The 20,620-nt window shown below is 55.0% G+C and overlaps 10 protein-coding genes across 10 annotated transcripts; 6 read left to right on the top strand and 4 right to left on the bottom strand.

Moving 5' to 3' along the window:
- Positions 1 to 211: 211 nt before the first annotated feature.
- Positions 212 to 3,022, top strand: B0H18DRAFT_1161802 (cytochrome P450 monooxygenase). The gene is made up of 14 exons (XM_048035815.1): positions 212 to 674; positions 741 to 841; positions 890 to 981; positions 1,037 to 1,080; positions 1,136 to 1,233; positions 1,287 to 1,459; positions 1,529 to 1,770; positions 1,830 to 1,896; positions 1,950 to 2,147; positions 2,205 to 2,234; positions 2,292 to 2,525; positions 2,586 to 2,618; positions 2,675 to 2,703; positions 2,759 to 3,022. The coding sequence occupies exons 1-14, from the start codon at positions 536 to 538 to the stop codon at positions 2,911 to 2,913; spliced, it is 1,635 nt and encodes a 544-aa protein (XP_047894165.1). The 5' UTR covers positions 212 to 535; the 3' UTR covers positions 2,914 to 3,022.
- A 249-nt stretch (positions 3,023 to 3,271) lies between these two features.
- B0H18DRAFT_1084828 (uncharacterized protein) lies at positions 3,272 to 5,072 on the top strand (the record flags this gene model as incomplete). The annotated part of the gene is made up of 4 exons (XM_048031838.1): positions 3,272 to 3,574; positions 3,612 to 4,328; positions 4,417 to 4,459; positions 4,519 to 5,072. 4 exons carry the CDS (start codon positions 3,272 to 3,274, stop codon positions 5,070 to 5,072), a joined length of 1,617 nt encoding a protein of 538 aa, XP_047894166.1.
- A 1,021-nt stretch (positions 5,073 to 6,093) lies between these two features.
- On the bottom strand, positions 6,094 to 6,780 carry B0H18DRAFT_826153 (uncharacterized protein; the record flags this gene model as incomplete). The annotated part of the gene is made up of 2 exons (XM_048039352.1): positions 6,094 to 6,327; positions 6,403 to 6,780. Coding segments are annotated over 2 exons (612 nt in total), but the record flags the coding sequence as incomplete, so codon positions are not given.
- Positions 6,781 to 7,282: 502 nt separating this feature from the next.
- Positions 7,283 to 8,503, top strand: B0H18DRAFT_1004156 (Sin3 associated polypeptide p18-domain-containing protein). Its single transcript, XM_048028465.1, has 3 exons — positions 7,283 to 7,460; positions 7,514 to 7,623; positions 7,682 to 8,503. Exons 1-3 carry the CDS (start codon positions 7,413 to 7,415, stop codon positions 8,388 to 8,390), a joined length of 867 nt encoding a protein of 288 aa, XP_047894168.1. The 5' UTR covers positions 7,283 to 7,412; the 3' UTR covers positions 8,391 to 8,503.
- Positions 8,504 to 9,279, bottom strand: B0H18DRAFT_1004161 (ubiquitin). The gene is made up of 5 exons (XM_048028466.1): positions 9,154 to 9,279; positions 9,076 to 9,093; positions 8,965 to 8,994; positions 8,820 to 8,902; positions 8,504 to 8,760 (listed from the first exon to the last, which is right to left on the bottom strand). Exons 1-5 carry the CDS (start codon positions 9,169 to 9,171, stop codon positions 8,676 to 8,678), a joined length of 234 nt encoding a protein of 77 aa, XP_047894169.1. The 5' UTR covers positions 9,172 to 9,279; the 3' UTR covers positions 8,504 to 8,675.
- B0H18DRAFT_1004164 (uncharacterized protein) lies at positions 9,280 to 10,484 on the top strand. Its single transcript, XM_048028467.1, has 6 exons — positions 9,280 to 9,740; positions 9,809 to 9,866; positions 9,953 to 10,054; positions 10,118 to 10,169; positions 10,237 to 10,360; positions 10,424 to 10,484. The coding sequence occupies exons 1-5, from the start codon at positions 9,509 to 9,511 to the stop codon at positions 10,297 to 10,299; spliced, it is 507 nt and encodes a 168-aa protein (XP_047894170.1). The 5' UTR covers positions 9,280 to 9,508; the 3' UTR covers positions 10,300 to 10,360; positions 10,424 to 10,484.
- Positions 10,485 to 10,812: 328 nt separating this feature from the next.
- On the bottom strand, positions 10,813 to 12,303 carry B0H18DRAFT_1118595 (kinase-like domain-containing protein; the record flags this gene model as incomplete). Its single annotated transcript, XM_048033812.1, has 4 exons — positions 10,813 to 11,049; positions 11,121 to 11,659; positions 11,722 to 11,817; positions 11,871 to 12,303. 4 exons carry the CDS (start codon positions 12,301 to 12,303, stop codon positions 10,813 to 10,815), a joined length of 1,305 nt encoding a protein of 434 aa, XP_047894171.1.
- Positions 12,304 to 13,416: 1,113 nt separating this feature from the next.
- B0H18DRAFT_1004169 (HotDog domain-containing protein) lies at positions 13,417 to 14,944 on the top strand. Its single transcript, XM_048028468.1, has 5 exons — positions 13,417 to 13,895; positions 13,957 to 14,014; positions 14,067 to 14,168; positions 14,223 to 14,292; positions 14,351 to 14,944. The coding sequence occupies exons 1-5, from the start codon at positions 13,580 to 13,582 to the stop codon at positions 14,468 to 14,470; spliced, it is 666 nt and encodes a 221-aa protein (XP_047894172.1). The 5' UTR covers positions 13,417 to 13,579; the 3' UTR covers positions 14,471 to 14,944.
- On the bottom strand, positions 14,606 to 15,389 carry B0H18DRAFT_1084833 (inosine triphosphate pyrophosphatase-like protein; the record flags this gene model as incomplete). The annotated part of the gene is made up of 5 exons (XM_048031839.1): positions 14,606 to 14,702; positions 14,754 to 14,946; positions 14,994 to 15,164; positions 15,231 to 15,320; positions 15,371 to 15,389. The coding sequence occupies 5 exons, from the start codon at positions 15,387 to 15,389 to the stop codon at positions 14,606 to 14,608; spliced, it is 570 nt and encodes a 189-aa protein (XP_047894173.1).
- A 306-nt stretch (positions 15,390 to 15,695) lies between these two features.
- B0H18DRAFT_1004178 (P-loop containing nucleoside triphosphate hydrolase protein) lies at positions 15,696 to 20,614 on the top strand. The gene is made up of 23 exons (XM_048028469.1): positions 15,696 to 15,940; positions 15,988 to 16,076; positions 16,110 to 16,305; positions 16,357 to 16,583; positions 16,637 to 16,790; positions 16,846 to 16,950; positions 17,001 to 17,146; positions 17,205 to 17,319; positions 17,375 to 17,539; positions 17,598 to 17,719; positions 17,782 to 17,989; positions 18,042 to 18,191; positions 18,258 to 18,353; positions 18,407 to 18,590; positions 18,647 to 18,789; positions 18,838 to 18,910; positions 18,959 to 19,083; positions 19,136 to 19,286; positions 19,340 to 19,455; positions 19,503 to 19,631; positions 19,686 to 19,833; positions 19,886 to 20,016; positions 20,074 to 20,614. Exons 1-23 carry the CDS (start codon positions 15,728 to 15,730, stop codon positions 20,404 to 20,406), a joined length of 3,519 nt encoding a protein of 1,172 aa, XP_047894174.1. The 5' UTR covers positions 15,696 to 15,727; the 3' UTR covers positions 20,407 to 20,614.
- Positions 20,615 to 20,620: the final 6 nt, after the last annotated feature.

Consider the following 20,620-nt stretch of genomic DNA (forward strand, 5'->3'; position numbering starts at 1 on the left):
TATCATATGCCAAGAGCAGAGGACGCATATCCCGGTGCACTTTCGGCGATGGGACTGATGTGCCGACTGCCCGGGCTAAGATAGTATTTTCGCTACTTGCCACGATGAGCGCTGAGCGTCTACGTTTCCGTGCGCACTGTGCACAGTGTGATAGGCACGTGCACTTACTTATGGTAGGGTACCCCGTCTCGCCGCTGTTGACTCTGAGTTTCCCGACTCTTTCGGATCATAATCCATTGTTATTGAACACTCGCGCCCACGCCTGCGGGACAGTCCACACATCCACGGAACGCGCGCTGCCCAGACAGGTGTCGACTCTCTGAGTCGATGTTTCAGAAATGAGGAGTGTGGACGCAGCGGTGATGGTGCGTCCACACAGATATGAGACCAGGCTGATGCGGCTACTATTGACGATGCATCGGCAATGTCGAGGACGAGGACAAGGTGTGAGTACCAGTAGATTCAATTCGTCACGATCATATAAGAGTGCTCAGTTGCGGTACCCCTTCTAGCATTCTGCACCAGCCTATCGGACATGGATACTACAGTACTTCTCGTCCAGTGCCTCCTCGTATTCGGGCTAAGCCTCGGGATATACCACGCTGTGAAACGCGTCTTCGTCACAAATTCCTTGGACAATGTACCAGGCCCACTGTCGCAGTCATTTATCAAAGGTACGCCTGTTAGCCTTCGTACAAGCGTTCTTCACAAAGCTCATTGGCTCATATCATGACTATCAGGGAATATGGCCCAATATCACAGCCCCGATTCGGCGAAATTTCAGCGACATATAGTAGATGATTACGCTGCGTATGTCGTCAAACTGCACAATATCTTCAATGTACGTGTTTACTTCGGTGTATGGGCAAAGAGACTCATTTATTGTCAGAGGCCCGCGCTGTACATCTACGACCCAACAGCGCTTCATACGATTCTGATCAAGGATGGGAACAACTGGGGACCCACACCACACTTCACTGCGTGAGTCTCTCTGATGCATACAATGTAAGCTCGCGACGCCGACATATGTACATAGCATGAACAGAGCGCTGTTCGGTCCAGGGTTATTATCTACACTTGGTGCGCCAGCTCTGCTTTCCTGCTGTTACCGTGTACTGAGTGTATACGCTACTAGGTGATCAACATCGGAAGCAGCGCAAAATGCTCAATCCTGTTTTTTCTGCTAACCACATGCGGTTCATGCTACCGATGTTCTACGACACTGTCCGAAGAGTACGTGCGTCTCTAATTATGATAGTCAATCACTCATGAAGTCTCCGTGTCAGCTTTGTGACGCTATCAAAAGTCGTATCGAGAATGGGTCGCAAGAATTAGACATGGCGAATTGGATGGGTCGAACAGCACTAGAACTCATCGGGCAAGGTGGTCTGGGCTATTCTTTTGATAATCTCGTCGACGACAAGGAAGATGCGTTGGCTGAATCCATGAAACTCTTATTGTGAGTTGCAAGGTCTTGCAATCCATTGCAATCAATCCGAGTCGCGACCACTCACTCCACGTCTTTTAGCCCTAATGTGTCCAAGCTTTCGGTGCTCGCACTGTTCTCACCTCAGCTGCGGGCCATCGTACCCGCTGGATTGCGAGGCCCTTTGGCCAGCATCGCACCGATCGCAGCTGCACGTGATATCAAGTACAACGCAGATTTCGTGGCACAGAAGATGCAGGCCATATACGATTCGAAGAAGCGTGCCTTGCAACAAGGCGACGACGCCGTTGCAGAGCAGATCGGGCAAGGGAAGGATATCATGAGTATCCTCAGCAAGTAGTCTAATTTACTAGCGTGGACCAGTACTCATCTGATGACACAGTGAAAGCGAATATGCAAGCAGCAGAGAAAGACGGTCTATCGGAGTACGAGTTGGTCTCACAGATGTCGTGAGTGCCATCGCGTACAGACCATTCCAACCCCTTCCTGATCTATTGTGTAGCACCTTGGTTTTGGCGGCCATGGACACGACGTCCAATACCTTGTCCCGAATCTTGCTCATTCTCGCCGAGCATCCGGGCGTCCAGCAGCGTCTGCGCGCGGAGATCGTCGAGGCTTCTCATCACGGCGAGGATCTGCCGTACGATCGTCTCATGAAATTGCCCTATCTCGATGCTGTGTGTCGAGAAACGCTACGTCTGTGAGTGTTGAGCTAGCGGGCGATAATAGTCCAGTTTGAGAGGTTATGTGTTTCTAGGTATTCTCCTTTGCAATGGTCGACCAGAGTGTAAGCGCTATGGTTCCGAGAAGTGAATTGACTCAAATACATGTACCCCACTTGCAGAGCGACACAGGATACCGTCGTACCGGTCTCAAAGCCAATTCGCGGAATCGACGGCAAACTAATCACTCAACTGGTGGTACCGAAGGGCACGGAGGTTTTCCCTGGTGTAACCGGCTGCAACACGAGCAAGGCATTCTGGGGTGAAGACGCATTGGAGTGGAAGCCGGAGCGTTGGTTATCGCCGCTTCCGGAATCCGTGACCAAAGCGGGCCTGCCTGGTGTAGCGGCCAACCTGTAAGTCAATTGCCCACTACCGCTATTATGTTCCTTTGCGTACTGAACCCGCCCGCGTAGAATGTCCTTCCTCGGCGGGAGGCGTGCTTGCATGTAAGTTGCGATGAGATTCGTGTGGTCCGGCTAATGGTCGACACCGATCATTGTAGCGGTTTCACGTTCGCGGAAATGGAGATGAGTGAGTCGGTGTAGTACGAATATACCGTGTCAAGCATAGCTGAAGTCATTGATAGAGGTCGTGTTGGTCGCATTGCTGCAGAGCTTCGACTTCGCTCCCTCCGATAAACAAGTTCATTGGATCGCGTCTCCCATCTTTTATCCATCCATCACTGAAGACGGGATGACTCCGCGGATGCCGCTCCAAGTCTCTACGTGCCACCACTGGTAGTACTGTAGCCATGTATTCGAGTACTATGGGGTGTCTGAGTACCACTCGCGTCGAACTTCGGTGGGATGAGTACTATGTAACATTGTCTAATACCGCTACATAGAACGATGTTGCAATCTCGGGCGATTAAGTATGTGCTATGCGTATGTAGAGCGGGGCCCGAACGCGATCGCGAAGGGCAGACATTAATTGCTAACTTATGTACTCATGAACTACTGTAACCCGATGCCAGTGGATATGTTACACTGTGGCTGGAATTTCTGGCGGGTCGCGCGGCTGACGGCATCCCCCGAGAGCGAGCTCCAGCCTCCTCCGAGTCCGTAGCTCCAGAACTCCAACAACTTTGAACGCCCCTACCATGTCGCCCAATCTCTCCGCCCTCACCTTCGCCAGCAATGCCACTGTTGTCTCCGAGCACAGCCCCGACGAGTACGAGAGGACGTCCTATTATAACGGCATCACTGGGGGCAGCGACCACCCAGAACTCGTGTACCGTTCGGACTTCCTCACCACGCTCTTCCCCAAGCCCGTCGGCAGATACGCCCATATCCCCGTCAAGTCGCTCCGCGGAGTCTTCGACACCCCGCTCAATAGTATCTGGGACACTGTCGGTCCCCAGATTCGTGACCTGATCAAGGCCCGTGAGATCCACTGGTCGTCCGTCGACCCTGCTCGCTTCTTCACCCACGGATCGCCAGGAGGCGAAGGGGAGTCTCGGTCCCGTCGTCATCTGGGTCGGCGTCATTCCCAGTTCTACCTCCGCTGATACTGCCAGTGCCCACGAGGTCTCCCAAGATATCCTTGCTCTCCTGCTGAAGAACGGAGTCGAGGGCGCTGTTGTGGAATGGCGCGAAGCGGTCCCGCACAGGTTGGCACTGGCAGGCCTCCCCCTTATACGCCATGTCGGCAGCAACAATTCCACCCACTATGTACGTCGCTTCCTCACTGCTCTTCTCGGTGTTCCCCTTGCAGCCGAAGAAAAGCAGGAGGAAGACGCCCGGGGCACTCTTACGCTCTGGTTCCACGAGAACAAAGACAAGGACGGCAACCCCAGCAACAAGGTTTACGGAGTCAGCAACTGCCACGTCCTGCGCAAGAACACCACCGTCGATTACGAGCACAGAGATGGCGCACGCATGAACCACGTTCGAGTTAGTGGACTGCATCGATTCCAGCGCGGTATCGACGATATCACGAAGGCTGTTGCTGATCACGGCATTCTCGCTGACCTTTGTGCCCGAGAGATCGTCAAACGGCAGGTAACGGAGAGGCAGGACCCGGAGAACGCGAGAGAGATCCAACGGATTCGGCGCAAATTGGATGACGAGCATGAAGCTATTGCCGATCTCGAGGCCCTCTGCGCCGAAGCCACCGAATACTGGTCGGATATCAAGCTCCACCGCACCATCGGGCACGTTCAATATGCTGCAGCGCATCGCGGCCGACAATTCGGAAGGTGGCACACCATTTACCTCGGACTGGGCTGCGTTCTTGGCTGCTGAGGCGAAGGTCAAGGATGAATTCGAAGGCAACGTCATTGATCTCGGTGCGTTTCGACTGATCTTTCTCGTATTCACCTCGTCTAACAAAAACAACCTTATGCAGGATCCAAGTATTCTCCCCCAGACCTTAGAGATATGTTCTATCCGCTGGGTGGTGGTCCGACCACGTTCAAGTTTCCCGAGGACAGAAGGCTCCGGCTCGAGGGCTGCGTCACGAAAGAGGACCTCGCCAACCCTGCCGCATTCGACAGTGACGGCCAGCGCTGCCTTATCGTCGGCAAAGACGGCAACACCACCGACCTCACCGTCGGACGCTACGCCGGCCTGGTTTCATTCGTTCGCAACGAAGTCGGCCTCGAGTCCGTCGAGCTCGGTATCTACAACTCGGGTGTCAAGATCGCTGAAGTCTTCTCCGCTAAGGGAGACTCGGGCTCCCTCGTCTGGCACACAACGGACGGTAAAGCTCGCATCGTTGGCCAACTCCACTCTGGACACAATAAAGGCGGATCGACTAGCAACCATGTTACGTACTGCACCCCTGGCTGGTACTTGCTGGACCAGATCAAGAAGACATTCAAGTACGCCGACTTCTACGGCACCACCTGGGCAGCGGGCGAACAGCTACTACGCGGTCACGAGATTCAGATAAACGCGTAAGCGGCTGATGTTGCCCTCAGTTTGACAACTGACTCAAGGGACAAAGACCGCAAGTGCGCAGTATCCAGTGCGCCTGAGTGGGGAACATGGCCGCACGCGGCATAATACATTGTGTGAAAACTAGCTAGAGCACAGCGATGTACCAGAGACCACGACAGGGGAAACAAACGAATTTATGACCATGACTACAACCCAATGTCGATGACCAAGATCCTGACCATCCGCCTCGTTGAGAGCCTTGTCGTTGGCCTCCGTGAGCTCCTCCGTGATGTCCACATTCCCTTTGCACCCGCACGTCTTGATATGGCTGCCGAACGAATCTCGACGACTGAAGCTTTGCCAGTGCCTGCTCGCTCGCCCGCTCTCGTGTTCCCGCGCTCGCTTTCTCATTAGCTTGGTCGTCCACCGGCTCGTGCCCGTCCGCCCTCGTCTTCGCCGTCTTTCCCGCATGCCCGCACACCTTCACCCGTCCGCTCGCTCGTCTACTTACCCGCCTTCTTTTTGCATACCCGCTCGCGCTCGCATTCTCGTCTGCTCACCCGCCTGCCCGCCCACGCATACTCCTTCTCACCCGCGCCTTCTCTCGCCCACGCCTTCTCTCGCCCGCGCTCCCGCCCGCGCTTACCTGCCCACCCGCTCGCCCATTTGCCCCGCTCTTCCCCGGGCCCAGGCTCCCGCTCGCCCGCCTACCCGTGGACCCGCCTACCCGCCTACATCCGTGCGAAACACGTACCCGCCGCGGCAGGTACGGGCATAGGCCGAGCTCGGGACCCCATAGGTATACCCGTGCTCGGCCCTACCGTGACCGGGGCCTACAGGCTGAGGCCTGAGAGTGGTGTCCGCGATGTTCTTGTAATATGTAGTTGACTTCCGCAGACACAAGTCTCCTTGTCTGTGGTCGTCTTGTGGAACAGTAATGGTAGAATTGCGTAGACGGTCGCAAATCGGTGCAATAGGTCCCGACAACTACACATCAGCCAAGGCCGTGCTTCTACTTTGGCTCAGAATCATGGATGCCCGGCCCAACGACATCCGCCCCAGGGAGTAGCCAACGAAATGTGACGCTCAGCCTGACGTCTCGGGAAAATACAACAGGTGGACCCTCGCTGTCCTCAGACTCAACCAGGTCCTCCATACACTTCTCGATCCCATGCGTCCACCCATACCGCGCCTCCTCCGTCATGACGATCACGCTCCCGGGCGGGAGGTACACGCCACACCTCTCGCTCTCTCCTGGGACGATCTCTTCCGCACGCTGCGACGCAGGCTCGTCGCCGCGCCCTTTGAGAACCTTCGCAAAGCGCATGACGCATCCAGAGCCGAAGCTCACGCCAATGATCCCGTCTCCATAGCGGTCGAGGAGGTCTACGTGCGGCGTGATGCCGTCGCCGGGCCAGTAGAGGTTGAGGATCGCTTGTCGGGCGTAGGGCGTCGGCGGAGGAGGGAAGAGGAGAGCGTATTGCTCTGGAGGGAGGAGTGGGCGGAGGAGTGTGGACAAGGAGGAGAGAAGGGAGTTAAGTACAGGGGGCAGACCGCTACCACTGCCCAGCTGGGCGGACTCCCCTGCACGCTCGAAGAGCATGACCTGGTCAACATCAGGCGAGCGGAAGTACATCTGCATGCACGTCGCCATAACGTCCTCTGCAAGATCGTCCGGTATTCGTAGAGCAGGATCGAACAAGAGCCCAGGGATAGACGGCGCACTGCGACTGGCGAGTATGTTAGAGTCGCCTGTCGAATGCGCAGAGTTGAGAGTGGTGACCGACGATACGCGAGTTATGCTTGAGGGCACCAAAGGTATTTCACCAGTACAGTCATCGAGAGACGGGGCCTCTGACGAAGGCCCAAAGAGAGAGTCGACGTCCGAGTCCGATGAGGACTCCTGCGAGTACTCGGAGGGTGTCTCCTCCTCCGCCGTGGCCGCGTCAGCGAGCTTTTGAAGTATGGCAGTATCCGTGACAATGCTCAGCTGAATTGGGGCAGTCATGGAGGGCGGGGGTGCTGCTGTGTTGGCAGGCTTGCGTCTGACCGCTCGTCCTTGGCTTTCATCCTCGGCGGGAGGATGTTTGCGCTTGCCAGTGCTAGTCTGAAACCCATCCGGGATCATATAACAGATGAGAGGATCTCGTCGAAGTCCCGGCGCTGACAAGAACAGGAGCGGAATGGGATCCTCGGCGAAGATGGCAGTGCAACACCTGGGATGATGCACCGCGACAGTCACAGTGGTCCAAAGCCATGGACCCCGGAAAGGCGAATTACGTCAGCAATCCTTCGGCCACGCGCGCTTAGACCCAACACAGTTCATACTCGACTCCCAACGTCCTCCTCGTCGCCCTCGCAATGGAAGATACAACGCCTTCCGGTCGTCCCATCATTGACAGGGGAAAGGTGCGGTCCACTGAACTGACATGATCCGTGTGGCTGACAGTGCGTCATCACAGACGGCCCCGTTCCTCATCCGCACCTTCATCAAAATCGGCAGCTTCCACCGTGTTGCACAGTTCGAAGATGGCCCTATTCCAACAGCGGACGAGCACCAAATCTTTACATGGTTTGTCTTTTGCCTCTCTCTGACATGTTCTTGGGCTTACCATGTCTAATTCGTGTAGGAAGGATGCAACACTGCGCGAAGTGCTGACCACCCTCCGCGCAACTGCACCCGCCCTGCCCGAGATGCGGCATCCTCTCGCGCGCTACTCCTTCCGTACGCTCTACGCCGACAGTGCGACGCGCGGGCGACTGAATCAAAAAGACCTCGGCATCGTCTACTCGCGCGACATCCTTGGCGAGCCCGGCTCGCTGGCTGCACCCGCACCGCGCCTCCTCACTGATGAGGACGTCCCACCAGGCGACGACGAGCGTTCGCTCGATGAGCTTCGCTTCGTGCCCGGTGATTATCTTTGCGTCGCCGTCCTCCTCCCGAAGAACGCCACAATCCCGGGACCTGGCGGCGAGCTCGCCATCAAAGGCAGCGCTACGCCTGTGAGTGCTCCTGCAGCAAATGGCTGGAAGAGTGGTGCGAGAACGGACGGCGGTTGGGGAGGGGGTGCATCCGTTGCCGCTGGTCCACCAGGTGGGCTGGGAAGGGGCGGTGGACATTGGCGCGGCGGCTCAGACGCGCCCCCAGCTGGGCCGCGTGGTGGGCGTGGTGGACGCGGTGGGTTTGGTGGAAGGGACAGGGATGACGACAGGCGCGTGCCCCCTCCACGCCGAGACTCACCACCTCCGCCGAGGAGGGATACCCGGGGTGACCGTCGAGACAGACGGGGTGGCTCACGGTCGAGGAGTCCGCCGAGGCGGCGGTTGCGATATGACTGAGGTGTGCTGTATTCTATTCTGTTTTCTCGCAATTACATGTCGGGCTGCTCTGCTTCGTGCTGTCGTCAATCCACGTCGGTTATTATATGATCGTATGCTCGGTTCGACACAACTGATGTGCGTGAATTGTTCCGGGGGCAGCAAAATTCTCGATAGCAGCGAGAACGCGATTAAAGCACATTTCTAACGCACGATAGGTGATAGCTACATTGATTTACTGTGAATCTTCTCTCCCCCTCATGACGGATATCGGAACATCGGGTGCGGTCTGACTCTGAGTGCGCTCTAGCAGCCACCACGAAGGGCAAGCACGAGGTGCAGGACAGTGCCTGCCGTGATGTTAAAGTCCTTCGCCGTCTTGTCATCAGGCCTATAGAGATGAGTCAGCATAGTACATTCGTGCGTGTCTGGAGAGCTTGTAATACGCACATCTGTCTTCCACCATAGATCAGCCGTTGCTGCGGAGGGGGTACACCAGACTGCTCCTCGACCTTCTCCTTAATGCGCGTGATCTAAGCATCGGGTGTACGAGACATCAGCGGTGGCGGGAGGGGAGGGTGACGGCGACCCGCACCTTGTCATCAGGGTCGATATCGAGCTCGATCTGAGAACAAGTCGAGTCAGAGACCATCGTTATATTGAGGCGCGACAGGCTCCTGCCGTCGCGAACTGGCGATCAGCATACCTCCTTCCCAGTAAGAGTCTGCACGCGTGGGGCAGGGTGAGCGGGGCTACGGCAACGCAGACAATGTGAGAGGCGTACCTTCACTTTGATCAACATAATGGTTCAACGGCGCGCGGGACAGTGAGGAAGAGGGAGGAAGGTGGAGGAGAGAGAAGGATGGCTCGTGTGGCTCAAGGGCGACTGCTTCAGCGACAGAATGGCACCCCGAAATGGCAGGTGCTGCTTATTTACGCGGAGGCCAGGACACGCTTCCCGTGACCGTGCCCAAACGCGGGACGCGCTGCCGCCTGCGGCCTGCCATCAACCTACTTACCCGGACAATATCACGGATGACTCCCGCGCTCCTCTCTCACCTCGTTCATCGCCAGCGACCTTGCGGTGCTTGTACTGAGCTTATGCATCTCTGTGGCAGCACTGCACTCTCGCCTTGAATATGTCTGCCGCCAGGACCGCGCATTGGAAGAGCGTCGTCGACAATGCCAAGACCAATCTATCGCCGGAGCAGCTGGACAAGCTCGCGTACATTGCTGCATGGCACACTCGCGAGGGCGACTTTGCGGACTCAGTGCAGAGAAACTTGCGAATCACTGAATGCGGCACGTTCGTAAGACCTGAAGATGGGAAGACCCATGCACGGGTAGTGTATGAAACGACGGTCACTAAGGGTACGTGATTGAGAAACGCTGCAGACTGCGTTATGTGAACAAGGGTCTTATATGTACTCTGTTCTTAGATATGTGCAATGCGCACGACATGATGCATGGCGGATGCTCTGCTTACCTGGTCGACTGGTCAGTCTCTGGCGGCGGACGCTAGGCAGCTGCCACACTGCCCACTTGTTGTGAGCTTCATGGTCACTAAGATGTACCTTGTCTAGCTGTACGTCGATCGCACTTGTCGTGATGGGGCTTGCAACTGGCAGTCCTGTGGACTTGGTATCGCAGTCTTTGACTACGACGTATCATGCCGGAGCGAAACTGTAAGTTTGTCGCCTAGGTCGGTTCGGTCTTTGGTGCTCAATCAAAGTGGCGACAAGTTACAGATTTCAACATCACACTGCTTCTGGCAAACGTGCCGTAACTGCACGGGCAGAGGTGAGTCTGACGGCAATAGTTTTCACAAGACTTGACTATTCGTAGATCTGGGACCCAAACGACGAAGCGTCTAGCTGTCACTGGGAATCACGTCAAGATGGTGCCGAGCAAGTCTGACTTCAAGCTCTGAATGACATGCATTTTCGGAGGAGTCCCCATCCGGGAATTGTTCCCGTACTGCGCCCCGACCTGTATGCCGATTTTCTGACAATCTGGTTGACATCTTGCAAATATGTAATAGCAAATCCAAGCAGATCGCCGCGTATACGCAAGGATGACCCAACCGCAATACGTATCTTGCAAACGGGTGTGGTCGCGTACGCAGACGCACTAGTGTTGAGCTGCGTGAACGTCGACTACATATCGGCTTGTCATCTGTTTCATGAGGCCTGTGCTGGCTCGACGTATCATTGCTACTTGGCCATAGCATTTTCGGACACAAGACACGAAGGCATGAAATTTCTGAACGTTGTCCATGCATGATCGGCGAATTACCTTCACGTTCCTTTTTTCGGGCAAGCAGTCTGACAGAAATTGAACCCTTTCGGTAAATGCTAACGCTACACGTACAACAGAAATCTAGTGCTACATCCAGATCTACTTCGTCCTCGATGGTGCCCCAAGCGATGCCCAGCATCACGCATCATTGCCCCAGAATGCGAATCTTGTGCACCGCACCGACCACCCGATCCCCCCAGGACTTCGCCACTTTCCGTTTCCGCAGTGTGTGCACCGCGAGCTCGCCGTCAGTGATGTCTGACTCGGTGTCCACAGGTCCGAACAGCTCGGGCGCGGCCACCTTGGATAGTGGAAGGTGCAGCTCTGGAATGGACACCGTATCCGCGATGACCGCGTATTGCTCAGGGGTGACCGGCCCTCGCTATCCTCCGACTCCGACTCGGTGGACTGGGAGTATGCGGACGGTGCGGAGAATAATGAATCAGGGGTGACGTCGTCCGAACTGATCGGGATGCACGGAGGGCGTGAAGAAGGCGTGAATATTGCCCGGACCGACGCATCTGTGTCGGCCTCGGGCAGCGGCGGGGTGGGGAGGGGCCTGATCTCGACGAGCTCGAGGTCGCTCTCGCTCGATTCCGGACGGTCTTGGAGGACAACGTCCGTGATGTCGACGGAGTCGACCTTGGTGAGCTGGTGCTCGAGCTCGAAAACGAGCTCCTCTTCCTCGTTCAGGAAGAAGGTGTCGGCGTCGAGGATGGCGGTGCGCAGCTCGGGGAGGGTGATGCGATCACAGGGGTCCTGGGTGAAGATGCGGAGGAGGATGCGACGTGCGGCGGGGGACATGGGGAGCATGCGGCGAATGTAGCCGTCGGGATCTCGGGAGTATGCGATGAAGGCGGGGTCCTCGAGTGCGCACGCGATGGTCCACGGGTTGCGCCCAGTGATCATGTTGGTGAGGATGACGCCGAGTGACCAGATGTCGGAGACGGCGTTGAGGAATGGTATCCCTCGAGAGGCACGGCCGATGCATTCTGCAATTATAAGACAGTGTGAGTCGCTTCGTACGACAATTCAGATTCATAGAGGTGCTCACCTGGGCTAATGTAGAAAGAGCTTCCGCATCCGAATGCGGAGCTGACGCGGGTGGTTGTCGCGAGCCCGAAATCAGAGACGAAGACCTCGTCGAGGTCTGCAGAGCAAAGGACGTTCTCGGGCTTCAAGTCCGGTGAAAGATGCCCATACGGTGGCAGTGGTGGACAGCGTCCAGAATTTGGAGGAAAATGTGTTTGACACGATCGTCTCGCTTTTTGAAGACGCCGTGATCGATGATGGCGCTGAACAAGTCGCCGCCAGGGCAGTAGTCGAGCAGAAGGAAAATGAAGTCCGTCTCCTCGATGACTTGATGAAGCTTCAAGACGTTCGGGTGACTGCAGACCGCCTTGTGATAGGCGATCTCGCGTTGCTGAAGGCAGAAGTACTCGGAGTCCTCGGGATGCCTGAGCAGGCATTTCACCGCGAAGTAGGCAGGTGCAGCAAGGGATGAGTTGAGGTCAAGTGCGCGGTATACGACGCCGTAGGCGCCATGTCCCAGAGGCTCGAGAAGTTGCAGCCGTAGGTGTCCAGCGGCTATGACTTTGCCGGAGAAAGAAGGGAGGATGGCGCTGAAGTGCACCATGGCTGGGGAGGGGTATTGTCGAAGGGGAGGGAATCGTGAGCGGAGGGCGTCGCACGCAAGAAAGTGCTTCTGTGTGTCGCTATCATCGCTGCGAAATGGCTGGGGTTTTATATTGGAAGTGTCCGAACGGTATCGGATTGCGACGGCGTCGGGCAAGTCGCTGGCAAGAGAGGATGTCGGGTATGGGACTTGGTATAGCCCCACCATAACAGGACCCGTATCCGCTCTTCCGCCCCCCAATTAGGAAATATGGGGAACCCAGCCAGGCCTACCCATGCAGATCCTACGGTGCACGGCGTTCAAACCGGACCCGTTCCTGCACTCCGCACTGCAGTTGACCTGTGGTGCTGAAGGGACAAGCTGGACGGATGGAACGGCGAGGCCGCTGCACACGGATAACTGCGCGGACGACTTACGAACATCCGTCTGTCGGTCATGCACATGAAATGCTTCCGAGTCGATGCAAGCCCCCTTGCTGGCCCCGTTCAAGAAGCCGGCACAGCAGATCATGACCGTATTCTGCCAGTGCATAGAGCTGAGCAGCGCAGTGCTAGAGGACACGAGCCTGGAAGGGCGTGCCTACCCAGGTCGAGAACGTGACAGAGGCTGTCGCGGCTCGAGCAAAGAGCGCGGCGGAAGCAAACACGACAGCTGCCTTTTTCGGCCTGGCCCGCTCTTGGGGACCTCGCCACTGTGCCTTCAGCCACCAGATCTTCCGACTTCCGCGGACACGGACCCGGAGTCGGTGGCGTGTTCGAGTTCAAGTATCCACTGCCAGGCCGCCTGTTGTGCTCGACACAATCGGCTCGGTTCGCTAGAGCTTCGGAAAGGCGGACTTAGCTTCATGATCTCATGCGTTGCCAAGCGTGTCGTAGATGCCTGGCCCCTGGGAGATGCCGTGCACCTTCTAAGTCATAATGCTGTAGACGCGTCCGAGTCGACTCAAACTTGTTGTCGAGCGTAGTGTTTGTTGCACCTGTCATGTCCGGCCACAACGGGTCGGTGGCCTAGCGTCTTCGGAAATAATTACGCTGCGACCTCGCTGGCTGTTATGCTTACATACGTTTGTTCAAGAGTCGAAGAGAACCATGAGTAAATGAGCGCCCAGACAGTTGGGAGCCTACGTTCACACCACCGGGAGCTGCCTCGCACGTGGAATGGAAGTCTGCTACGCCTGGCGATACCTAAAGGGTACGGCTCACTTGGCGAGAGGTATTTAACGTTACCGCTCGTGCTTGTCAGTGTGCTACGCGTCTCCCCCAACTCACCTCGCAGCATGGATTTTATCTCAAAAGTGCGCCGGCTTCCTCCTGCTCCCCCTCCGAATGACAACCCCGCGTCAATCAAAGGGAACCTTGCGTTGGAGAAGAAGCAGCTGTCTGTTAATATTTTGGCGTGGCATATCGCGAACTTTCCAGACAGTCGTGTTTTTGGCCATGCCGAACTCAAGGATCTGAGGCTGGTTGAGACCCATGTGTGGAAAAACAACATGGGCGAGAACGTAGAGTTGCTCGAGGAGACCATATCACCTGTCGATGCCCGTCAGCACTCCTTACAAGGACAGACAGTCTGTGAAGTCACCGTGACTGAAGGTGTGTTGCAACATTTGATTGGAGAGATGCCGCACCATAGCAGAATTGATCACAACGATAGAGATGCTAAATGTACATGGTACACTTGCTGGTGGTTGCTCGGCGCATCTTATCGACATGTACGTATTCGCGGAATGTTTTGATACCTGACGGCTCATCCGTGTCGCACAGTGGGACGTTCTCATCCCTTCTTACTCTCTCCATGGTGACTGGTACCGACTACACCGGTGTGTCGACGTCGTTAAACATTACCTATCACGCACCTGCAAAGCCGTGAGTCTCCTCCGTCCATAACGGACATATGAGGTGACGCGGTCTTAACGACAGGGGCGCCGAGCTTCGAATGGTAAGCACGAGCATATCAACCAGTGGCCGCGTCGTGGCCGCTCGCGCAGAAGTAGGTTTATATAGTTCTCTTCTCAGACGCACATGCATTGACATCTGGCCCATTGCAGGTATATGACAAGAGAACGTCTAAGTTACTCGTCTCCGCCGTGCACACGATCGCTCCCTTTCAAACTGCTCAAACTCAAAATAAGCCATCAAGAAGAGACAACTCGAAGGCGAGGCTCTGAAATAACTTTCGACGCGGTACGGATTGCCGCGGTCGCATTTCTATCTCACCAGTACATGATTCCGTCCTCGATTGCATTCTGTATACAACCCTGATCTAGTAAGTCTAGTTCTGCCAATACAGGCGTCGGTCGCGATCAAGCATCCAGAGTGCGAAGGTACTCCTGTAGTTTCACTAGGGCTCGATATCGGTGGGAGATTTTGTTCTTCACCACAGCGCTCATCTCAGCATACCTACCCATCAATCAGTTTTACGTTCTCATTGAATGTGGACACGGTACATACGTCTGATCAAAACTCGATGGCTCAAAGACTGGGTCCCAACCGAACTTCTTTTCGCCCCTTGCAGGAACGATGCGGCCGTCTGTCCGACCTTCGAACAGGATGGGCTCCGTTCCTGGTCCAGCGCTGTATGCGAAGGTGCAGACAGCCCATGCGTTGGTGGTTGGGAATCCGACGAGCAGCTTGTTCAGGCCTCCTCGGAGTGAGTTTGTAGATCTATGCAAGGCCGATGCGGAGACGCACCGTCATGTCCGATCTCCTTCATGAAGTACTTGATGTATGGCCCTGGCAGTCCATTAAGTGCCTCGAAGCACAGCGCAGTGTCTTCGGTGATGCACGGTCCGCCAAGCAGTTCAGCTGCGCGTTTGCATTTGGCGATAGCAACTTCCTGAGTACTGCCTTGTACTTCGGGGACTGTGGAGAATGCGATCCGTCGATCAGTTGATCAGGAGGAATGAGCCTGTCAGTGTGTCTACTTGCTGTCGAGTTCCTGGGAATCGATCTCTACGCCTGACTGAGCAAGGATGGCGCGAACTTCCTTAAGCTTGTTCGCGTTGCCTGTTACGAAGACTGGCGACAACCTCAGACTGCCTGTATGTCAATTGTTGCATCTGACTTACTGAGGCGTTTAGAGGCCATTACCCAGCTGGTCGTGGTGTCGAGGTTCTCTCCGGCCTTAGAAGCAGCCCTCCGGTCTTCTTTATGTGCAAACAGCGATAGACTTTTGCGTCACGGTGACTCGAAGGCTTCTTGGCTTCTGCCCTAGTGCCACTTCGGACGCGATGAGTCCTTGGGCGTCAATGAGCAGGGTCTCTCTAATGGGCTTCCGTGAAGAATAAGTAACGTTCAAACTCAGATAAGCAAACCTTACAAAGCGAAACGACCTGCCCTGAACCAGCGTAACCGGTCGTCGAGACGCGTGCCACAGTACTGTACATTGTCTCTACGTCTCGCTCGTCGCGTCCATCACCGTACTAATGGCCCGGAAAGTCGCCTCACCGGTGAGCGACGGCTCTCAGAAGGAGAACACGCCCAAGGGCAAGGCAAAGGCGCGTGCCGAGATAGCAAAAAAGGAGAAGACAGCTAGAATGGCGCGTGGCTCTGCTGCGCGACGCGTAGAAGAGGAACCAGAAGAGGATGACCGAGACGAGGAGGAAGGACAGGATGAAGATGGTGAGGCGGAGAGGAGGGTGAGGAAGGCGCGGAGGAGGAGGGCGCGTCTCCGCATGGTCGAAAGCGCGTCCGTTTGAACGCGGAGGGCGACTCGGCGCCCGCGGAAGCGGTGAAGCCAGAGCGAATGAAGACGTTGCCGCGAGATGAGGATGGGTGAGTCTTCTTGCATGCTTCCTAACCAGGCAGAGGTACTTCACTTACGCATGCACCGCGTAGATTCATCCCCGGGTCCATTGTTCGCATCAAGCTCGAGAACTTCGTTACTTATGATGCTGTTGAGTTCCGCCCCGGCCCATACCTGAACATGATATTTGGCCCCAACGGAACCGGGAAGAGTACCATTGCCTGTGCTATATGCCTTGGTCTCAACTTTCCGCCCTCAGTACGTTGACAGAGACCGTAGCCAACAAATAGGCGCTGACGGCTACGTTAGGTACTTGGTCGCGCCACAGACCTAAACTCATTCGTTAAGATTGGCACGGAGGCTGGTTACATTGAGATCGAGCTGAAGGGTGCGACTGGCAAGCCGAACCTTGTTGTCAAGCGTACCCTAAGTGCGAAGGCGAAGGCCTCCTCCTTCTTCCTTAACGGCCAGGCCGCAACAGGCCGGGAGGTTAACAACCGTATGACGGAGCTGAACGTGCAGGTTTCTAACCTTTGGTAAGTGCAGATTGTATACTGCTTGACAGGACTTCAACTAACTCATTTTCTAGCACGTTCCTTCCTCAAGACAAGGTTTCTGAGTTCGCGCACATGACCCCTCAGCAGCTACTTCGGGAGACGCAGCGTGCCGCCGGCAATGCTGGCCTAACCGCCTGGCATGATACTCTCATCAGCGCTGGGAAGGATTTGAAGGGTATCACGGAGGCAAGCTTCGCCACCCTTGATAAACCCGGCACGCTCACAAACTCGCCCTTCATAGGTATTGAATGGCGACCGAGACCAGCTCAAGACTCTAGAAGAGAGAAACGCGAACTTAGAGCGAGATGTTCGTCGTTACGAGGAGCGCCAACAAATCGAGCGTGATGTAAGGCACCGGTGTCTGTGAAGGCACTCTGAATTGACATTTGTCCATAGATCGAGTTGCTGGAGCTTATCCTGCCGTTCAAGGAGTACACCGAAGCCAAGGCACTCTACCAGGAAACCAAGGAAGGCAATAGGAAGGCGCTCGAACGATTCCAGAAGCTGCAGGCGCGCAACGCCCCTATCCTAGATCGAAGGAGGTACTAGACCCAATTCACACTCCTGAAGATGGAATAGACATTGAGACATCGTTTACAGGGCCATAGAACGTGAGTTGACTGAGAAAGAGAGGGCCCGCGAGGCAAAGAAGACTGCGTCCAAGAAAAAGTTCGAGACAATGCTAAACGGATGCAAGACAATGATGGTCTGGTTCGTACTCATTTCACGTACAAACTTCACACGATTCACGTTCTGCACAACTATTCCAGGAAACCATGGCCGAGGATCTGAAGAATCGGCTTGAGCGCATCAAGTCGTCGGAGAAGACACGCAAGAAAGAAATAGAGAGGCTTGAGAGGTCCGTCGCTGCCGCTCGGGAGGCACTGGCCAATCCTCCCGAGCGTGAGGATATAGTCAAGCTCAGAGAGGAACGCGTAAGTCAGCAGACGCAGCTATTTTGTTCACTGACATAATGGTGCGTGATCGTTGTAGAGGCGCATTGAGATTGAGCAGCGAAAGTTGCATGATCGCATAACGGACCTACAGGCGAAGCAGCGCGCGAACGTCGAGGAAGAGTCTAGAGCTACTCATGTCATCAATCAGCACACGGGATAGTGAGTAGGATTTTGAGTGTTATTCTTCTCAGCGCGTGTTTAACTTTTTTTTTTTGGCAAAGCCTGAAACAGCTGGACGACGTGTCACATAGGAAGTTAGAAAGTCTCTCGAAGTGGGACCGTGACTGTGGTGATGCTGTACGTTGGTTGCGGCAGAATCAGCAAAAGTTCAAGATGGAAGTGTTCGAGCCTCCTATGTTGTCTTGCACGGTGCCGGACAACAGATTTGTGAATGCTGTTGAAGCTTGCTTCGGTGCAAGTCAGTTAAAGGTGAGCCACATCTCTGGCCACAAACCTTCTACTTGATGCTCATCGTATTCAGACCTTCGTTGCGCAATGCGAAGATGACTATGCGTTACTGAATCGACTCCTGATTGATACGCCAGAGGCTCTCGGCAGGTCGACTCGTATTCATACCTGGTACAGACACCAAGCCGGGCCAGCCCCACCCCCACCCATGAGTCAAGCAGAGGTAAGTCATATTTCGAAAGATCTGCCGTTGATTGTAGCCGACTGTGACGTTGTTTTTTAATCGCAGATGCACCAAATTGGTTTCGACGGATACGCGCTTGACTTTATCCAATGTCCCGATGGTATGCGCTGGTTCCTGGAGAACATGCAGTTGCATAAGACTGTGAGGCCTTGTCCCACTGTGCATAGTGGACGTTTATCTCACTCAACGCATAGGCAATTGCCCTGAGCCCGACAGTCAATGGCAACCTTGCCATGGAGCTCGTTACAAGACAAGGGGGTGGAAAGTACATCATTGGGAGTGTCATGAACTCCGTGACTCGTTCACGCTATGGCAAACGCCTTCCGCTCAATCAGACGAGCGGTATTAGACAGGCTCGGAACCTTGTCTCCCAGGCCGGTAAGCCTCTGCTCGACATTCTGCTACACGTCAGTGATACCCATGGATTCGTACAGTGGACGAGACCGAGAAGCGTAGGCTCGAGAAGGGCATCAAGGAGGCGCGAATGAAGTACGACATGTGCAAGGAGGAAGCTGAGCAACTTGGCAAGGTGGACGCTGCCATCCGGGCAGAGGGAAAGAGCTTTAAAGAAGAGCTGGTACGTTTGATACTACTGTTCCATCAGCCACGTTTGACATCAAGACAGGCCAAATTGGATGAGCGCAAGAAGACCGTTGAAGAAATCGAGAAGAAGCTGACTAGCCTTCAGCTCCGCATCGGTATGTTTTGCCGTGGCTTTCTACTGCCGATGTGCTAAACACTTACAGGTCGGGAGGAGGGAAAGCTGAAGGAACACCAGAATGCACCTCCCGTCGATGTGGAACGCGCACGGTTAAGAGCTGAGATCTTGACCAATGCCAAGAAGCGGATGGACATCGTGGTAGAGTACGCCGTAAGTCCTCATCAACCCCTGCAGTTTGGCAACCGCCGTAACGATCTACTAGCGTCTCATGCTGGCGACTAAGCAAGACCAGTTGGCAGCAACATGTCTTGGACTTGAGGCTGCTCAGATCGCATCAAACAAGGCTGCCTTGGAAGAACTGGTCAAGGAGAAGGAAGAAGAGGTAGCCAAGGCCAAAGCTGATTTCCAAGATGGTACGTCATGCTGTTCGAGTAGGTCTCGAGTAGCATGCTAAACGCCCTCGAAGTGCATCACCGATACGAGGTCGCCAAGGAGGACTCCAAAGCTAAGCTGCAGGTCAGCAAAGCCAAGCTCGCGTCAGTTGGCGACGACACGCGTGAGCGGTTCCGTGTCATGGAAGAGGTGAGCGCTTCGCATCGGACATCGGACAACGATCTGACCATGAACAGAGCGGAGAAGTCGCGGACAAATCTGCCGACGATATTGAAACGGAGTTGGAAGCCAAGCGCGCTCAGCTGGAGATGAACATGCACACGAACGCCGGTGTCGTTGAGCAGTTCAAGAAGCGCCAGCAGGAGGTATGTGACCGTGTCGCAGAATTGTGGGCGCGCTCTCACTAAAGTTACGATCAGATTGAAGCCTTGACAGAGAAGATCAAAGATCGAGAGAAGAGGGCCGATCGCATTGCGCGTTCGATCAAGACTGCTAGAGAAAATTGGCAACCCGCATTGGAGGAACTAGTGGCCAGTATTGGCAAGAAGTTCTCGGCGGCTTTTGATCGTAAGTAGTGATCGCATATACTGTGTGCCACCCGGATTCACGCCTTTCGTAGGTCTTGGATGTGCCGGCGAAGTCCGAATTCGCGAGCACGACGACTTCGACAAGTGGGCAATCGACATCCTTGTCAAGTTCCGAGACGACGAGAAGCTGCAGCTGCTAACCGGCGAGCGCCAGTCGGGAGGGGTCAGTGCTTTCGTCTCCTGGCTGTATTTTACCTCAACTGAGAGCGTGACATTATAGGAGCGTTCGCTCACAACCATCCTGTATTTGATGAGCTTGACTGAAGAGGCTCGGGCCCCATTCTCCTTGGTAGACGAGATCAACCAGGGTATGGACCAACGTGCCGAGAGGGCCGTCCACAACTCTCTCGTCGAGGTGACCTGCAAGGCCGACAGCGGGCAATACTTCCTCATCACGCCGAAACTCCTGCCGGACCTCGAGTACGCAGAACGCATGAAGGTCTTGTGTGTGAACAACGGAGAGTGGCTTCCCGAGGAAACTGGTATAGGCAATATGATGAACATGATCAACACGTATGTGCAGCATCAGACGCGTTCAAATGCCTCTATGTGATCGTCATCCTCGTACATGCCTGTTGTCTATTGCCTAACTTATGATCATGCTCGTTCCGCGGTTGATTAGAGATCTTGATACATAATGACGATGCTACATCTTGGTGCTGATGACAGTTACCCATAATGCTACCGTATGATACTTGTCTTTTCATTTACGTTTATATAGACTGCAATTATTACTGTGATGAACGACCCCGTGTCCCGACGCTAAA

Source organism: Fomitopsis serialis, assembly GCF_022376445.1.
Source record: "Fomitopsis serialis strain Sig1Antser10 chromosome Unknown B0H18scaffold_28, whole genome shotgun sequence".
Lineage (NCBI taxonomy): Eukaryota > Fungi > Basidiomycota > Agaricomycetes > Polyporales > Fomitopsidaceae > Fomitopsis > Fomitopsis serialis.

What these genes read in the sequence shown, in the direction of transcription:
- B0H18DRAFT_1161802 (XM_048035815.1), top strand. Translation starts at nt 536, where the DNA reads ATGGATACTACAGTACTTCTCGTCCAGTGCCTCCTCGTATTCGGGCTA. An exon ending in CCCACACCACACTTCACTGC is followed by an intron (nt 982 to 1,036) that starts GTGAGTCTCTCT and finishes ATATGTACATAG; the next exon opens with CATGAACAGAGCGCTGTTCG. An exon ending in CCTGGTGTAGCGGCCAACCT is followed by an intron (nt 2,526 to 2,585) that starts GTAAGTCAATTG and finishes CCGCCCGCGTAG; the next exon opens with AATGTCCTTCCTCGGCGGGA.
- B0H18DRAFT_1004156 (XM_048028465.1), top strand. Translation starts at nt 7,413, where the DNA reads ATGGAAGATACAACGCCTTCCGGTCGTCCCATCATTGACAGGGGAAAG. An exon ending in CCATCATTGACAGGGGAAAG is followed by an intron (nt 7,461 to 7,513) that starts GTGCGGTCCACT and finishes GCGTCATCACAG; the next exon opens with ACGGCCCCGTTCCTCATCCG. An exon ending in GAGCACCAAATCTTTACATG is followed by an intron (nt 7,624 to 7,681) that starts GTTTGTCTTTTG and finishes TAATTCGTGTAG; the next exon opens with GAAGGATGCAACACTGCGCG.
- B0H18DRAFT_1004161 (XM_048028466.1), bottom strand. An exon ending in ATATCGACCCTGATGACAAG is followed by an intron (nt 8,903 to 8,964) that starts GTGCGGGTCGCC and finishes CCCGATGCTTAG; the next exon opens with ATCACGCGCATTAAGGAGAA. An exon ending in ATCTATGGTGGAAGACAGAT is followed by an intron (nt 8,761 to 8,819) that starts GTGCGTATTACA and finishes TCATCTCTATAG; the next exon opens with GCCTGATGACAAGACGGCGA.
- B0H18DRAFT_1004164 (XM_048028467.1), top strand. Translation starts at nt 9,509, where the DNA reads ATGTCTGCCGCCAGGACCGCGCATTGGAAGAGCGTCGTCGACAATGCC. An exon ending in TCTGCTTACCTGGTCGACTG is followed by an intron (nt 9,867 to 9,952) that starts GTCAGTCTCTGG and finishes TACCTTGTCTAG; the next exon opens with CTGTACGTCGATCGCACTTG. An exon ending in TATCATGCCGGAGCGAAACT is followed by an intron (nt 10,055 to 10,117) that starts GTAAGTTTGTCG and finishes GACAAGTTACAG; the next exon opens with ATTTCAACATCACACTGCTT.
- B0H18DRAFT_1004169 (XM_048028468.1), top strand. Translation starts at nt 13,580, where the DNA reads ATGGATTTTATCTCAAAAGTGCGCCGGCTTCCTCCTGCTCCCCCTCCG. An exon ending in TATCACGCACCTGCAAAGCC is followed by an intron (nt 14,169 to 14,222) that starts GTGAGTCTCCTC and finishes TCTTAACGACAG; the next exon opens with GGGCGCCGAGCTTCGAATGG. An exon ending in TCGTGGCCGCTCGCGCAGAA is followed by an intron (nt 14,293 to 14,350) that starts GTAGGTTTATAT and finishes GGCCCATTGCAG; the next exon opens with GTATATGACAAGAGAACGTC.
- B0H18DRAFT_1004178 (XM_048028469.1), top strand. Translation starts at nt 15,728, where the DNA reads ATGGCCCGGAAAGTCGCCTCACCGGTGAGCGACGGCTCTCAGAAGGAG. An exon ending in ACATCGTGGTAGAGTACGCC is followed by an intron (nt 19,084 to 19,135) that starts GTAAGTCCTCAT and finishes ACGATCTACTAG; the next exon opens with CGTCTCATGCTGGCGACTAA. An exon ending in TCAAGAAGCGCCAGCAGGAG is followed by an intron (nt 19,632 to 19,685) that starts GTATGTGACCGT and finishes AGTTACGATCAG; the next exon opens with ATTGAAGCCTTGACAGAGAA.